The sequence below is a fragment of the Falco naumanni genome, chromosome 1 (genome assembly GCF_017639655.2).
Source record: "Falco naumanni isolate bFalNau1 chromosome 1, bFalNau1.pat, whole genome shotgun sequence".
NCBI classification, from domain to species: domain Eukaryota; kingdom Metazoa; phylum Chordata; class Aves; order Falconiformes; family Falconidae; genus Falco; species Falco naumanni.
In genome coordinates this window covers 101,348,355-101,364,201 of record NC_054054.1, presented here as the reverse complement: position 1 = coordinate 101,364,201, position 15,847 = coordinate 101,348,355, and the positions used below count along the sequence as shown (strand labels likewise).

Sequence of the window (15,847 nt, the reverse complement as noted above, 5' to 3'; positions counted from 1 at the left end):
AAAGCAGATGATTTATTCCAGAGACAATAACTTAATATTAAACATCATACCTTTGCAGCACTCATACTGTGTTTCAAAAGGCTTACACCAGAAGTCTCATTAGCAAAACCATTAAAACAAGCACACAGCTGGTGAAGAGCATTTACTGTGCAGAAGAGTCAAATTCTTCTAAATCTATAGTGGCAAAATTGATTACCGATTCCAACATCTGTTGCAAGTTTTACATTTAAATTTTTAAGAAAAGTGACTTAGCTCAGAAACATCAGACTAGGCTTTACAAACCAGCTCCCCTCCCCCAGTAACCACATAAATGATCTCCATGCAAATCAAATGTGCTCTTTTCATAAAAATAATTGTTACTGTCATATAATATATAATAAGCAGTAAGACATGCTTAAGACATAAGTTGATGTATTTACACTACATTTGTAATCACACAGAAGCCAAGAGTAACTTTGTAGAAAGGATCTCATTGGGGAAGAAAAAAAAAAAAGACTAAAGCAAACAGCACCAGATGCAAGCCTGAAAACTTTAAATATGCAAGCTGGCATCTTCATCATCCAGAAGTGTAAAAGTAACTACCTGTGAGCAGCATGCAAATGCAGACCTGGAAGATGGTAACAGGAGACATTTTTACATTTCATGCCTGCCTTTGGACAAGCCATCTCTAGCACCTTCCAGCAAGGAGTACATCACCACAGGCACCAAATCCATGCACTGTTAAGTATGTGATATCCCCGGACAAGTAGAGCTAAGAATTTCCCTTTTTGATCTTTTAATGGAAGAGGGTGGGGTGGGTGCAGAAATTTGCTACACCTCCCCCACAGAGCTTTTCTGTGAAATCTTAATTTCCTTGAAGTAGAAAAAGATTGAGGGCAAGATTTTACCCAATGTCTAAAGCAAGACTCATGTATGATGTCTAAAGACAAGTCTAACTGAACTCCACAAAGTGCCAATAAGCTGTTTCTTTTGCTTTTTGTGACCCTCCTGGAAGGACGGGAAGGATAAGGTTCTGCTTCATCATCAGTTCCTGCAGTGCCATAACATCTATTAACCTAAAGGGTTTTTTCCCCTGTTTGCTTTGTGCGTGGCTCCAATCTGTTTAGAGAACATTGGCACTTGTCCCCCTGAAAGTTAAAGCAGTTGAGCAATGCCTACTTGGTGTCTGGCAGCACAGCAAGTACTACACGGTACAGCATATCGAGCAGACTGGACAGGATTTATCATGATTATGTCAAGAAGATACAGACAGAAGAGGTGACACCACGTCAAGTTTGCTCCCTCAGAGCACATAAGCAACACCAGGGACTTTTTTCATCGTGCTCATCGAGCCCATAAACGTCCATGGACCAGCAGCCCACTCGCTTCAAGAGTTGTCTTACTCTCTCAACAGGTGGAAAAAAGTGTGCTCAGAGATGTTGCAGTATAATGTAAATCCACAAACAGGGTATGTTCTGCTGGTATGTCCATCACCATCTTTTTTCCAGTTATTTTCAAAGTGCCTGGGTAGAAATCTGTGAGCAGTTTTGCCACAGTGGGTCACTGCATCCCCACATCAGCAGCTCAGTGGGGGATTCCCATTTGTCTCAGTCAACACACCCAAAGCTTGGGAAAACACTTGGTGATTTATGGATAACAACAAGAACAACAGTTTTCAAATTTCTCAACCTACAGAATCTGGTCTAGTTACACTGAAGGAAACAGCACAAAGTCAAAACACAAATGGATCATGAGTCTGACTGCTGGTAGATGGCAGCTCACAGAACATCGGTTCCTTATTTTCTTGCTAAGACAGAAAACGTTTGGTTCATGCTATTTTTGAAAATAAGCATCAATTTGATCATAAAATGTCAAGAGATACCTCTTCCCTCCTGGGCTTCTGGACCATCATTATTAATTTGTACCTTGCTTCTCATTTAGATATAGCATTATGAGGCAGCAATGGCTGGAAGAAATGTCTTTCAACCACTGGAACAGATTTTTCAACCTTATGATGAGAAAAAGGATTCACATCCTTAGAATTACCTCCAAGCACTGTCCATCAAGCCAAGTCACCCCTCGATCTTATGAACCCAAGGCTGTCAGAGGACAAGACTAGAAGACTTCTCAAAAGGCGATGTTCTGAAAGGGCACATTCCAAATGCATATGTTAATGTCTGACTTTTTCCTCTCAATTTAAGTTGGAAGGCAGAAGACACATGACAAGAAAAACAGAGCTTTCTGGGAGTCTACCTGCTGTTTAACAAACTCCTCTCAAAAAACATTTCTCAATATAGAAAATTTAACACAAAGATCATCTCAATGAGAATCACTCTAGAAAGGATAAACCTTGCTCCAAGCAGTAGTGGAAGAAAAGGGGGTTTCTTGCCATTTGTTGCAGAAAATACATTTTTATCTTTTAGTCCTGAACTTCCTTTGAAAATGCTGTAGCAACTGATCACCAACATGCTTTATGATGCTGTTAAATCATACTGGGAACAATCCATTATTAAATTCACTCCTTTATTAAGGGTTCAAGAACTTTGTGCAGAACTTCAGTTGAAATAATGAAACCCATTTATCAGTGTAACTACCTCACTAAAGACAACAGGATTTGAAAACCACCTCTTTGCCCAGGCACTTCCATTTCTATTTTGAACAAGAATCAGCCTGCTTTTTGGTGGCAGAAAAGAGAACAGCTAAGAAGGACATCCTCACTCCTTTCTCACCTAGGACCATGTCCTCTCCTCTTCCTTTCTCCTACTTGTCCGTTTGGATTATCAACATCTTGCAACAGGACCTGTCTCTAAGTACCCATCCCTGCAGCACTGAGCACAAGGCCCTGGGGACAGTCAGCAGTCATGCAAGCGAGCAGGTGAACAGCACTTGCCAAACACCACAGTGGCAAGCACAGCAAGGTACAAACTTGTGGTTTTACAAAGCCCTTTCACCCATTTTTTAATATCCATAGATCAAACCTACCCATGATTCTTATTAGCAGTGACTGCTATCAGCTGCAATGCCAGCTTGTCTCAGTCTCAGGAGACCTGAATAAGCCTGGACAGTTTGTCAGGCAGCATGAAAATATGGGAATTGTATTTTGTTTCCAGATATATTAGCATCACTTTCCGAACACAATGCATCAGCACTTCCCCCCCTATTCTGAAAGAGGAGCTGTATTTCTCAAGAATCAGCAAACGCATTAGCTTCCACCACCTTTCATTCATCACAGTCCTACAGAACAGTGCTTAATATCACATGAACACCAAGCAACAAGCCCAGCAGGAAAACAGAAAGGTGCTTCTGCCCAGAAGCAGTTCAAGATATATATGGTTCTGGTACCCCAAAACTATCATTAAGAGAATGTTATAACAAAACAGCAGCCTCCCCGAGACTTCTCACTGTCCCTCATGTGTGATGATGCAATATGCAGCTGAGCAGGCGCTGGCAGAACAGCGCGTATCCGACTGGTGCAACTATTAATTGGCCCTTGCATTATCAGTGTTTCAAGGACCCTTCAAAGTGCAGTTGCTTCGAGGAGAAAATGCACCTGCTAGTTGAGCTTCTTTTTCCTCTCCTCTTCACCTTGACCAGAGTATTTTTAGCTGTATGGACAGACTTGCCAATACTTTCACCTTCAATTCTTCGCAAGGAAATTTCTGACAGCATACAGCAACGAATGAACCATATCTATCCAGGGTCAAGAGAGGCAGAAGGAAAGAAGTGATGGGCAAAAGCAAGTTTCCAAAAGATTTTTTCAGTATTTTTGCCTTCAGTATTTTCACTCCTCTTCTTTCCACAGCTGCCTCTACTCACACAGAGAGCTTTGTAAGTTTGTACCCGAGTACAGAAAGCCCAGAGTTTGACCTGAGATTTTGCTTAACAGTATCAGCCAGCAGACTTGCACACAAACAGCTTGATCAAGCTACTCCATGTCTTTGTGTAATTGAGTGACACTGTATTCTGCACAGAGTCTCCCAGATCTACTAATTTAAGTACCTTTGGCAGAAAATGGTCCAATGTTGTCATCTCAGAAGGCAGAAAAACTCATTATTCAAATGAAACAGTCTCTCTTGTCTGTTCATCTCAGCAGGTAACACGTCAGCTTCTGCCAAACTGGTAAACAGAAGTACTTGCTTCCATCAGAGCGCAGTATCAGTAAATAAGAGAGGGAAGACACGCTCACAAAGCACTATTCTTATTAATTCATGTGATGCTAGGACCATGAGTGCTTAATTAATACACGAACCGTTACACAGTAGACTAAGTTCTGAGCTGACAGCAGCAAACATGATCCCACGGGCCTTCAGGTGAATGCACTGTTCAGCTGTCTCAGACAGACATAAACTACTGAGTGTAAAGGGTCACCCTTGCTATTATGCTCAGGTCTACTGTTCTGGGGAAATCTCCCAGAAATAAGGAGATTTCTGTATGTAGCAGGAGGGCAACCAGAGCTACTAAATTCCATTAAAAACGCATTTTAATGTCCTTTATGTACTGTAATTCAAGAGAACCTTTGAGAACCAGTGCTAAGTGCCACATGGGGTTTATGACTCTTCCTAGGCTTTCCTGAATTTTCAAGTTTTCCTTCAGCAGCCTGCTTTCAGTATAGACACTTCATCAGGAAATATTCTATTTTATAATCTTTTCACCTCTCATAGCATCTCGTATTCGCAGCAGTTTACTGTTCCATTTGACACAATTCTGCTCACCATTAAATTTTTCCCCATATTGAAAACTGATCAAACTTGCTGGACTTTATACACCTTAACATACAAAACATGTAAATATGCTCTCAACACATCCAGAACCCACTTCATGGTCTGTCTTAAGTCTCTTAAGTCTTCTACTTTTGTTCCAAGTAGGTAAGATGCACAAGGAAGAAAAGAGTATGTAAAAATATGTCTTTAACTGGGTACCTTTTCAGACAAGGCCTTTAAACTGTCTAGAAACCTCTGCCAGAAATCCTTGAAGAGGGGTCGATCAATTCTCTTCAGACTCTCTTTGGTGCTGGCATCCACACTGACATACAGCTGTGTTACTGGCTCAAGGTTCCTTGGAAATAAAAAGAAGAGAATTGTTGTTTTCTCAGATTTATATTTTCCTACCAAAGCACACAAAATACAGTATCACCAAATAAGCTGCTCTGCTGATCCAGTAGTGACAGGAACTATACAGTATTTACAGGGAAACTACCAAACTCTGATGGTTCATCTCTGCCAAGTGACCATCATCTTAACAGCAAGATGTTACAACCTACTTTCAACAAACAATACACCCCAAAGCTAAGAACGTCACATATAGAGGCCCTGGCTGACATTTTAATTATCTTTTCCTCACTGAACTGGAACATAATTCACTCCAGTGTAGCTGCAACACTTTCAGAAAGGCTTCTCAAAAGCAGACTGCCAGGGCTTCACACGAGGCACTGGAAGGCTCTGCTTCTCACCACAGCCCCCATGGTTAAAAACCATGAAGCTCATCCCCTTTTCCCAAGTTCTATTTGCCCTGGCCCACAGAAAAATAATCCCATTTAACAGAAACAGAACCATAACTCAACCAGTTTCTACTGCTGGACATGTTGAATTTACCTGACCTACAGCTGGCATCATCAGTCAAATATTTTTTTGAAGGGAAATCAAAGGCATTTAGAAAATAAAATCAAGCACAATCCTCCAATGTGTTCTCCTTCCAATTCCAAGGTTCTTATTTCATACAGATATTGCAACATAGTCTTTCTGGTCACATAATGCCAGCAAGCACAGCATCTGTGAGCCCAACACCAGTAACTTCTAAAAAGATTAAACCTCTTCTACTGTGCAAAGAGCCTGGGTTGAGTCTAATCCCTTCCATAAACCCCAAGGGTGTAAAGGAGAAGCAGCAACCCTGCAGTCCATTAGCAGAGGGATAACGGAAGGCATTAAGAGGAACATCCTAAAACAAGCTCCCTTATCACAGACAAAACTGAAAAAGCCAGTGAGTGTAACACATCCACCCCCTCATGGCATCTTCCACCCTGGTGTCTCTAAGATGAAACGACAGCATCCTAATTGTACCGCATAACTCTTTAGCTCTGAACAGTTTTAGGACAACACTGGAAGCGTTATTTGTGAAGTCTGTTAATGAGCAGGCTATAGTCCCAGCTTTATTTGTTCTTTATAGAAGATGAGAAGAAATTAGAAACTATTGTTCAGCTGCCAAACAGTGCCAACTAAAAATACACCAACCCTCCTGTCCTTACCAAAGGTGACAAGAGCTGTCCAGAATGAGCTCGAGCAGAGCCTTTAGTGTCCAGAAAAAAAAAAACCACTTAACACCAACATTCAAACTTACCTAAATGTATTCTCTCTGTATGTATTCAGACAGAAGAATAAAGTGGCCCTGAACTAACTCAACATTTTAGGTTTAAAAAAACCTGTTTTGTAAACAAGCTTGTCTGGACTGGCAGCCCAAAGCCACAATCTCCAAAAATGACCAAATGTTCTAGGCATAAGTGGATCAAAGTATTCAGTTTCAAAGAACACAGCCAAAATACTCTTTTCTTTACTTAACGCTGCATTTGTGTAATTGCACGGGGCCCCACTGAAGATAGAGTGTGTTACAAAACATGAGCTGAGAAAAATCATCTCTTCTCTGAAGGTCTCAATCCTAAGGACAGGCAAGAGCAAGACTGGAGAAAATTAAGGAATCAGAGGAGATCTCAAGGAGAGATTTCTGCCTCACTTTGTTCCAAAATGGAGTGGTCCACAGTGCTCTGCCCTGGCTGGGACTGAAGCCAGGACAACTTTGCACATGCCCTGCCAAAGGGGAGCAAGGAGAAAGGGCAGTCATAGGTCCAGCCAGCACCAGGGAGAAGCCGAACACAAACTGATGTTCCTGGAATACAGCTACATTTCACAATTAACAGGAAATTTAGTTGCATGGTACTAGGATGGATTTTTCGACATTCTCCCTTAATTTTTGGTTCTAATTTCCTAGCTAGCTTAGACATCCAAGATCCCATCCAGATCAAATTGAGAGCATTTACCACATATGAACTTGGGCAGAAATCATGAGCAAGTAGCATAGCACAACTCAAGAGCAATAAATTTACTTCAGGCCACGAGGTGGTTTTACAAACCACACAGGACACAGCCTAGTCTGACACAAAGAACAGAAACATCAATATAATAAAAATTATCATTTGGTTATGAACAATAATAAGCATCTACTCATTATTATTATTGATGCTCATAAATGCAGACGCATACACAAGAGTTCTAGTTCACAGCCACTGATCAGAAACAAGACAAGGAAAAGCACAGGTAACTGTTCAACGCCAGCTCACATGCTATAAAACACCCTTCAGTTTCTGAAAATGTGTGCCTGGAGGCAGATGAAGCTACAGTTTAAATACAAGAGAAGGAGGAAAGAAGAGAGGAAGGCACAGGCAGCATCATGCTGGAGACCCAGCCAGAGGGTCTGCAGAGCCAGCAGGCCCCTCTCCTAATCCCAGCAAACACCCCAGGACACGCTCCCCACGTGCACACTGGATACCAGAGGTCATGCTGTCTATTTTAGAGCTAACTTTTAGACTATAACTCCCCTCTGCTGACAGTGGAAAAGTGAGATTGGTGCATACTTCAGTTCCCAAATTAAGCAAATCATTTGCTTTGATGGGTCCAAAATCAGCTGCAATTTTTAGGACAGCAAGACTAGCATTTTATCACTTTCTTTTTTGTTTCTTTTTAAAAACATTCAGCAGATCCTAAGGAAATGCAGCTTCAAAATATAGTGCGTGCTCTCTTTTTAAAATACTATTTTTAGGAAAGAGCAATTTCTGTCTATCAGGCACATAATACATGACTTAAAGTAACTTGATTACACAGTTATTCAAATCATTTGGAATGCCTTTGTAGTGTATAATTACTCACTCAAAAATTGCATGCCCTCCCCCCTCACTGCCATATTCAGACCACGAGAAGGAAGCGAAAAGGAAGCTCTATCAGAAAGTGCTAACACAGTCATTGAGCTGAAATGACAAGCCGAGCAACATACAAACCCACCCTGCATACAGCTCTGCGAACACGCTCACGTAACACCAGGGTTGAACTTCATCAGCATTACTAGCTGACTGTATTCTGATGAGCTCCCAACCACCCTGCAGCTCACACCACATGCTGCATTTCCTTGCTACGTTGCTTCAGACTTTATTAAAAGCAGCCTGGATGCTCAAGAACATCAGAAACAGGGATTCTTTGTATTTGTGAAGACTCACTCAGAGTTCATTAAAATGTTTTGAACACTTAGCTCAAATCCCTCCAAGAGGAGGTTAAGAACTACTGATCTCACTTTTGCTGATGAGTATGTGCTTCTCCACTTTCCTTATCCTGCACTCTGAGTCCTGCTGGAGTTGCTGGGCTGTATAGATCTTTGGTTTGCACCACTACAGCTGGCCTTACAGAGTTAGACCAAAGATCAGACTGCAGAGAAGCACACAAACCAAAAAGGCAGTTTATGAGTTCAGTCTCGGTCTAGCTGTTGGAAACACTCACACCAGTTATCCATGTCCCCAAGCACAAAACACAGCTCACTTGCTGTTCTCTGCCTGTCGCACCTCCGGGAGGTACTATATTACATTCTCTTCACTTCCAGAGGTAATCACACTTTAGGAGATATAGAAAAGAAAATCAAACAGGGAGAGAAAGAGATGAGAAAGAGCACAGGGAGATTAAGGTTAAAATCAAATAGATGCCGAGTGAGCTTTTTCATTGCCAGTGCTCATGTAGAGTTGACTGATGAGAGATAAAACAGAATTAAAACACAGGTCAGCACTCAAATGTTTTAGTAGGAAGATATTTTGCCCAACTCTTACCTAATCTCATCTGGGAACTGTGCATTTGTAACCAGGAAAGTGGAGATGCTGTACTGGTGCAGGAGCTTCACAAACCGGTTGATCTCAGGGTACATTATGGGCTCTCCCACCAGTGACAGCGCGCAGTGCTTTGCTGTCATTGCTTCTTCAAAGCGATCTGCTTTTACTCCTGACACACCTGCAGAAAGAGGGAAAACAGGCTTAAATCAACTAACCCCCCTCCCAAACCACACATCTGTATCTAAAATACACTCTTGGCACAAGACAGACTGAGCAAAACCTGCCGGAATCCTCCTGAACCAGGAGACAGCAAGCCACAGCCAGTGCCCACTGAGCCAGCTCTGCAGGAGTCCACAAAACAGCGCATGGCCGGACAGGCAAAGCTTGGGGCTCTGTGTGCCCTGCTAACTATGCAAGCAATTGTCTAGTAACATTTGAGTCAAGCTTTATATTGCTAAGACTGCAACGTGGTGCTGCCTGAATGCTGAGACAAACACAAATGCCAGTTTAATGCCACTTCAAGTAGGCTTCTTAAAAAACAAAACCAGATTATATCTGTGTCTGTTGCTGACCCCCTGGGGTCCCCAGCCCCACCAAGACCAGCTCCCCAGAGGAGCCAGGCAGAACACCAACCACTGCGTCTGAATCCACATTAACAAGTACATGAAATGCAGCTCTGAGTACACGTTCAAAAACAAAACCTAACTCATGACACCATTCCAAATAGCAAGAGACATTTCAGAACAAACTGGAAAACACAACTGAGCTCTACTGTAGCGTCCACGTTAAAATGCTGGCTGCAGGTTTAACCAATCAGAGTCACATTGTACCAACGGGAGGGCAGGGGAAAGGCAAATATTTCTCCAGCCCATCTGTATCCAACCAAGTACTCAGGACCCCGTGTGAAATCATCTGACTACAAACAAGCTTTTGTTCCAAATATGTCACTTCACATTTCCCTGACATGCCTTTATGTACTCAAATAATATCTGTAGTTTTAGACTGGGTGTTGGACTGTTTCAAAAAAAAAAAAACCAAAGACTTGAGTTTGAAACCGGGTCCTCAGCTCACCTTTCGTTGCCTAGATGCTGGAGCACAAGCAATACAGAAAATTACATGCTATGCTGTAAAGCCAATATAAAAAGAGGTATTCGTGGATATTGCTTCAGCCTCACACAGAAAAGCTGGTGTGTGATCAGAGCAAAGCTTAGTGCATTTTAAACCAGCCAGGCTCAGTCCTGGATAAGTGACAGGACTAATGGTTATTCCACTGAAACTTGACAGTACTAAATGAGAACTTTATTTGAAAAGAAAGAAGCATCTCAACCACACACTGAGATTAAAGGACTAACTTTGGTATTCCTAAAGCTACTGTAAGTCATTTTCGGAATTAATTAATTTCTCTCTGTCAGCATCTTGCAATTGGACTATGACAATTACTGTGCCAGCTTTATAAGCAGACAGAAAAAAATTCCATCACCACAAAGTCTTAGAGTAACTTTCTCCAAACAGCTTACAGCAAATCTGGCATATAGTAAATACACTCCAGAGAAGGGTAAAGGTTTTGTATGTAATCATTTGACCACATAAATCACAAACTAGACAAGAATAAACTAAACAGGATTAGTGGGTATTCCAGAGAACACACAAACTCTCCTGCACTTTTGGCTCCCATACCACTACAGCACTCAACCTCTGCTCCTGCAGATGAGCCTCCTTCTGTCTTCAGTCAATGAATTTCAGCAAAGTCAGATCCTGGGCAGATTTGGCAGGGCATGCAGCAGCTCCAACAGGTGCAGGAGCTTGGAGCCGTACGAAGTTGAGAAGCCCCTGCAAGAGGCAGGGGTGTACAGCTTTTGGCTCCTACCAAGCTCAGATTCCGGCAAAGCATACAGCCAAGCATTCTTTGATCAGCACATCTCCTTTAAAAAGCGATTCCAGCTGCTCTCCTACTGATGCACTTCAATTTGGGAAAGAAAAACATTATCTGGCACAGCTGGTTGTTGACTTTAGGCACCCCTCTGCAAGTACCTGTACACTAGTCATCACAAGTGCCTGGGTGACTGGGAAGACAAAGAACCTGTTTTATCCACTCTTATAGCAAGACACACAGGTAGTCTTAGGCTTTCCTAGCTCAGGTTACAGTTTTGGTGGGGGTTTTTGGGGTTTGTTTTTTTTTTTTTTTTCATTTTTCCCCAAGTTGAATTAGAGCTGTATTATTAGAGAGTCCCACTCTCCTATTTTTGAATTATGTTTCTATTCTGTGTGTGCCCTTCACAAGGGCACAGAGATTTACTAGCCACTACTGAGAAAATGTATCCATCAAATAAACTACTTCACACTTTCCCACCTTAGCTCCCTATCAGTAAGATGTGTCTCCATCAGTTAGTTTAAAAAAGAATTATGTGACATTAATGTCTATGGTCTTCAAAACCAGTACAAAACTATGGCAACGCTAAAAGATGAAACATCATCATCATCTCTAAAACCATCACAGGGACTCTTACAGGATAGTGTGCCATCCTCTAGGATACCCTACAGGACAGGGGGTCCCCAAGAATTCTTCTGTTCCTTCAAAGGATATTTCATTTTCACTACAATGTGTAGAATTAATAAAGCATCAGATTAGCTCACCATTTCCTTTGGCACATAGAGATGTCTGTATGTGTACCTGAATGCAAAACTTTGGTACTGGTATTAGAAAGAGAACAAATTTATTCAAAAATCTTTTGTGTTATCTCAGCAGCATTATCAGACACTTGAGGAGCCTTGAGGGCTCTCTAGCTAGGGTATTTTTCCCATGCTTTCTTCTCCAGCAGCCCAAACAGTCTGGTCTGCTTGAAGATGGAGATCTGTGTTCAAACATCTCAGCAGCCACACGCAGCACACTGCTGGAAACTCCTCTGTGTGCCTGTGGCTGCCCAGCCAGTACCACAGAGCCCAGCTGCAATCTGCCCTTCTTCAAAGCAGCAACCTAGTCCACCTCACTGCTCAAGCTTTGGGGTCATTTGTAGGGGTTTGGTGTGGGTTTTTTCTTTTAAAAACCAATCGTAATAAAATCCAACCTACTATTTGTGGAGTGCTTTTAAGTTTGCCAGAAATAGTCATGTGTTCTGCCTGAGGCACTTCCAGCCTGGACAAGAGGACAGCTCTGGCACAGCACGCAGGAACTTCTGTCCTGCAAGACACTGCGCAGCTTTTAACCCTCCCTGACTTCAGCACAGTGTTTCAACTCAATTTTTCTTTCACTGATTCTACTCTAACAATATTTTCACATGCACCTTAGGGAAGTGACAATGTAAAATTCACAAAATGTAACAGCAAGCTACTGGGCTTTTCTTATTGATTTGTCTTCTCATTAATAAAACTTTTACTTTTAGGCTCCCAAGACAAGAAGTGCATTGCCATGTATCACTCAGCAAAAGTAACACATCTTTTCGTTTTCCACTTTGCAGCACAGCTCTAGCTCAGAGCTTTTTTTTTTTTATTATTTTCTCCTTTCACAGTTCCAGGTCAAGCATAACTGTGCTGAGGATGGACATGCAAGTTTCAGGGAATATATGCAATTTTTTTTAGTGGAAAACAAGCTCCAAAAAGAGAAAACAGGATTGTTCTTAAAGGCCTCCGGACACTGGGAATATTTTCAGATGCTGCCAAGTCCATCTAGAATCCCTCACTCTTCTCAACCCTTTTTCGTAAGATACCAGGGCATAGTAAGAGAAGGAGGAGAAGATTATTCCTTAGTCTGAAGTTGGGTTTAAACATATTTCTACACTCAGCTTTCAGAAGGTAGGGCTTTCAAGTATCTGCAAAGTGACTTTGCTTTTCATCTTTCTTCAGTGCAAACAACATACATTTCTGCCACACATCCATCACACAAGGGCTACACTTCCATCGCACTGCACGAGTACTGCACAGCTTGAGGGCAACTGCAGCCTTCACAAGCATACCCTAATACACCATCAGCAGCTGCATGCAAATCTAGTCATCGCTTTCTTTTTCCTAAGCAAACGTAAAAGATTATTTTGAGTCAAGTCCTGCCTCATAAAAATGAGGGGGGGGTGCTATTGTTTAAGCCTTTCAATTTTAACTCTCTTAACTAAAGCCACAGAACTTTAAGCTGGGGGGGCTCCCGCAGGTCTCTAGTTCAGCCTCTTGCTCAGAGAGGACAACTGCCAACACTGGACTGGGGTGATAATGGCTTGACTTGAGAGCCTCCAAGGTTGGAGGGTCCTTTACCTCTCTGGACACAATGTTGGCTGAACAAGCTTATGTTGATCTCTAATTTGAATCTCTCAAACAGAAACCTAAGCCTACTGCCCCATGTTCTACTGTGGCAGGTGGGTCTCCCAGCAGGGACTGACATGAGGTTGTAACACTCTCATACACAACCTTCCACTTCTTGCTGAGCTCCACATGTATCTGTTGGCCCAAGACTCGTGTTTCTCAAGGTCCCACTGAAGTAAAGCTGTGCCACCAAGTATGCCTGCCACGCTCCCTAAATTAGGATCACCTGCAAAGTCGCTGAGGGTGTTCTCCATCATCATCCTCATTTGTTGATGGAGATGATGACCTGGCAACTGATATAATACAACCCCTGAAGCACCCTGCTTGTTATCAGCCATGAGCTTGACCTCAAGTTCTTAGTCACAATCCTCTCAGCATGCCCAGCTACATTTCATCTAAGAGCCTGACTATCCAGAACAGACTGAAAACAGCAGAGTCTGAAAAGTGCTCAGTGCCTTAAGTGCTAACCATGAACACTTGCCTATAGCTGTAACAGTCTTCTATGGCTGCTCTAGTCTTCCTGACAAGATTTGACATCCTAACATGCTCTTCAAGCATGCAAGCCACCTGTACCAAACTCCTGCTGTGCTGGCACTGCATCCCACCAGCTGAGTTAACAGGCAGCCAGGAAACCCTGCAGCAGCTCTGCCCCAGCCAGTCAGGCAGCACTGCTGCTGGCATCTCGCCTTAGCTCAGGGCTCTCCCCACACTGCCCACATGGCTGCATACCGAGGCTGGGGAATGAGACCTGCACTTCCTTACAGACTGCCCTGCCTTGAGCACCGACAGCTGTGCTTTGCTTAGTCTGAAAGAAGATGCAATGCTACCACCAACGACCACCTCTCACCTTGTTACCTCTTCCCCATGGAAAGCCTCCCCTACCAAACTGACATCACCTTTCCCTAGCCCACTGCAGCACCTTCACTGCTTTCCCCGGCCAAGCTCTAGAGCTGTGACCCAGACCACACATGCCGCAGGCAAAGGGCAGCATATTTCCCATCAGGTTCAACATTGACTTTTTTGCCTTCTACCAACCCTCACTTTTACACGAGATTCAAGACTCCTCATTGTCCAGGCCAGCTTTAACCACTGCAGAAGCCTCCACGCACACTGAGCAAAGAGGAGATGACAACTGTCAAGAAGCACAAGAGTCAACTCCACTGTAGTCCTTCAAGGCACCAGCAGATACCCAAGGACTGACTCGTGTTCTTACGTCAAAAAAAAGGCAGAACATCTCCAAAAACATTACATGCGCCACAGAAGTTTCTCCTTACTTACCCATCTTTATGATATCATAAAACTCACAACTCCTTCCCAGCACCTGACAGATGACCAGAATGTTTTCATCTCTGCTTTAAAGATGATGCTGCTGGTTATCTTCTAAAAGCATCATTAACAGGGAAGAAATGGGAGAAGTTACCTTTGAACTGCTTGATCATGTTCTGATGGTTCTCAATAGCTTCCTGCAAGATCATTTCAGGCTGGTCCATTTTCCATCGCCACTCTGTACCCACTGGATTTGTATGATGTCTGAAGGAAAAAGAGACAGTTATTTACTGCCATTTATAACACGCCTGCTGTCGCCCTGAGGACTTTGACCTTGGTTAGCAATGCTAAAAGCAACAAGAAACTCTCAGTGGTATCCTGCTTCCAACACAAATGTCAGATGTCATCTGTGAACACCATTCTCACATCCCCCTCTGCCCAGGTTCTGTCTCCCTAGAAGGAAGAATGGACCTTGCCATCTATATTAAACTTAACATACCTATTTTGAAGGACAGCTAAAAAGCTTCTAAGCTAAAAGGATGCTCTGCAGCCAGAAAGACCTCTGTAAAGAAAGGAAAACTGGTTCAAACTCTTCCTCTAGCCACAGCTGTGCAAAGCACTAGAAAAGGAAGGCCCCAAGCCATTTTTAGTTCCATTGCAAAGGTACCAACTACCACCCAGAGAAGGACGGGATTAGTTTCTCATCCAGTCTTTCTGTGATGCTGTAGTAACAAGACAGATGAGGGCAGACTACTTCAAACTGTATGAAGAAACTAGGAAGTCTGCTGTATGCTTGAGGTGCACTGCTGGTGGATCTGGTTAATCTCCCAGACTTACTCCATAGGGGCTTCTCATCACTTCTGAGACCTGCTAGCTACCACGTTACTGAAACCCAAATGCAAAAAATAGAAACAAAATGTTAACTTCTCTGAGCCAAGCAGACTGCAGGAGAAAAACCACTGATCTTCCAACTAAGGGACAACTTGCGTCATACTGTGTTAGGAAGCCAACCTTGCCTACCCAGAAAGGACGACTGGACCCATATTTTGTTTTCTTCAAAAATGGAAAAAGCCTACCCAGGCGAATCCACCCAAGCGCCTGGAAGATATGTGGAGTTTCTCCCCACTCCCTCTTTCATTAAGATGAGAGGATGTTATAGATCCATTTTAAGTCACCTGCGAAAAAAGCACATTCTGACCACCAAATTAAATATTCCAAGCAATGGGGTACAACCCATCATGCTCACACCCAGACAAACACAACCCAGAGAGAGCCTGTACAAGACCACAGAGCTCTCCCTGGTGAGAGGAATTTTCCACCAGCCTTGCCACACTTAGACTGGTATTGAGCAGGGACATTTCAGCCTTTAAGTATCATCCTAAGAAAAACAATGAATTCCTGCACTTCACCTCCTTGCTCTTTTCCCATGTTCTCCTGCTTTTTTTCCAAAATATGATACAT

At 42.8% G+C, this 15,847-nt stretch overlaps 1 protein-coding gene across 4 annotated transcripts in view; it reads right to left on the bottom strand.

The window, feature by feature from the left end:
• Nucleotides 1-15,847, bottom strand: part of LOC121096740 (S-adenosyl-L-methionine-dependent tRNA 4-demethylwyosine synthase TYW1-like) — a 107,279-nt gene that overhangs the window by 47,878 nt on the left and 43,554 nt on the right. For all 4 annotated transcript variants that reach the window (XM_040613199.1, XM_040613189.1, XM_040613174.1 and 1 more), the window contains exons 11-13: nucleotides 14,541-14,650; nucleotides 8,834-9,011; nucleotides 4,899-5,034 (exon numbers count right to left, since the gene is read on the bottom strand). In XM_040613199.1, coding sequence (XP_040469133.1) covers nucleotides 4,899-5,034; nucleotides 8,834-9,011; nucleotides 14,541-14,650 — 424 coding nt within the window. The remainder of the gene's footprint in view (nucleotides 1-4,898; nucleotides 5,035-8,833; nucleotides 9,012-14,540; nucleotides 14,651-15,847) is intronic.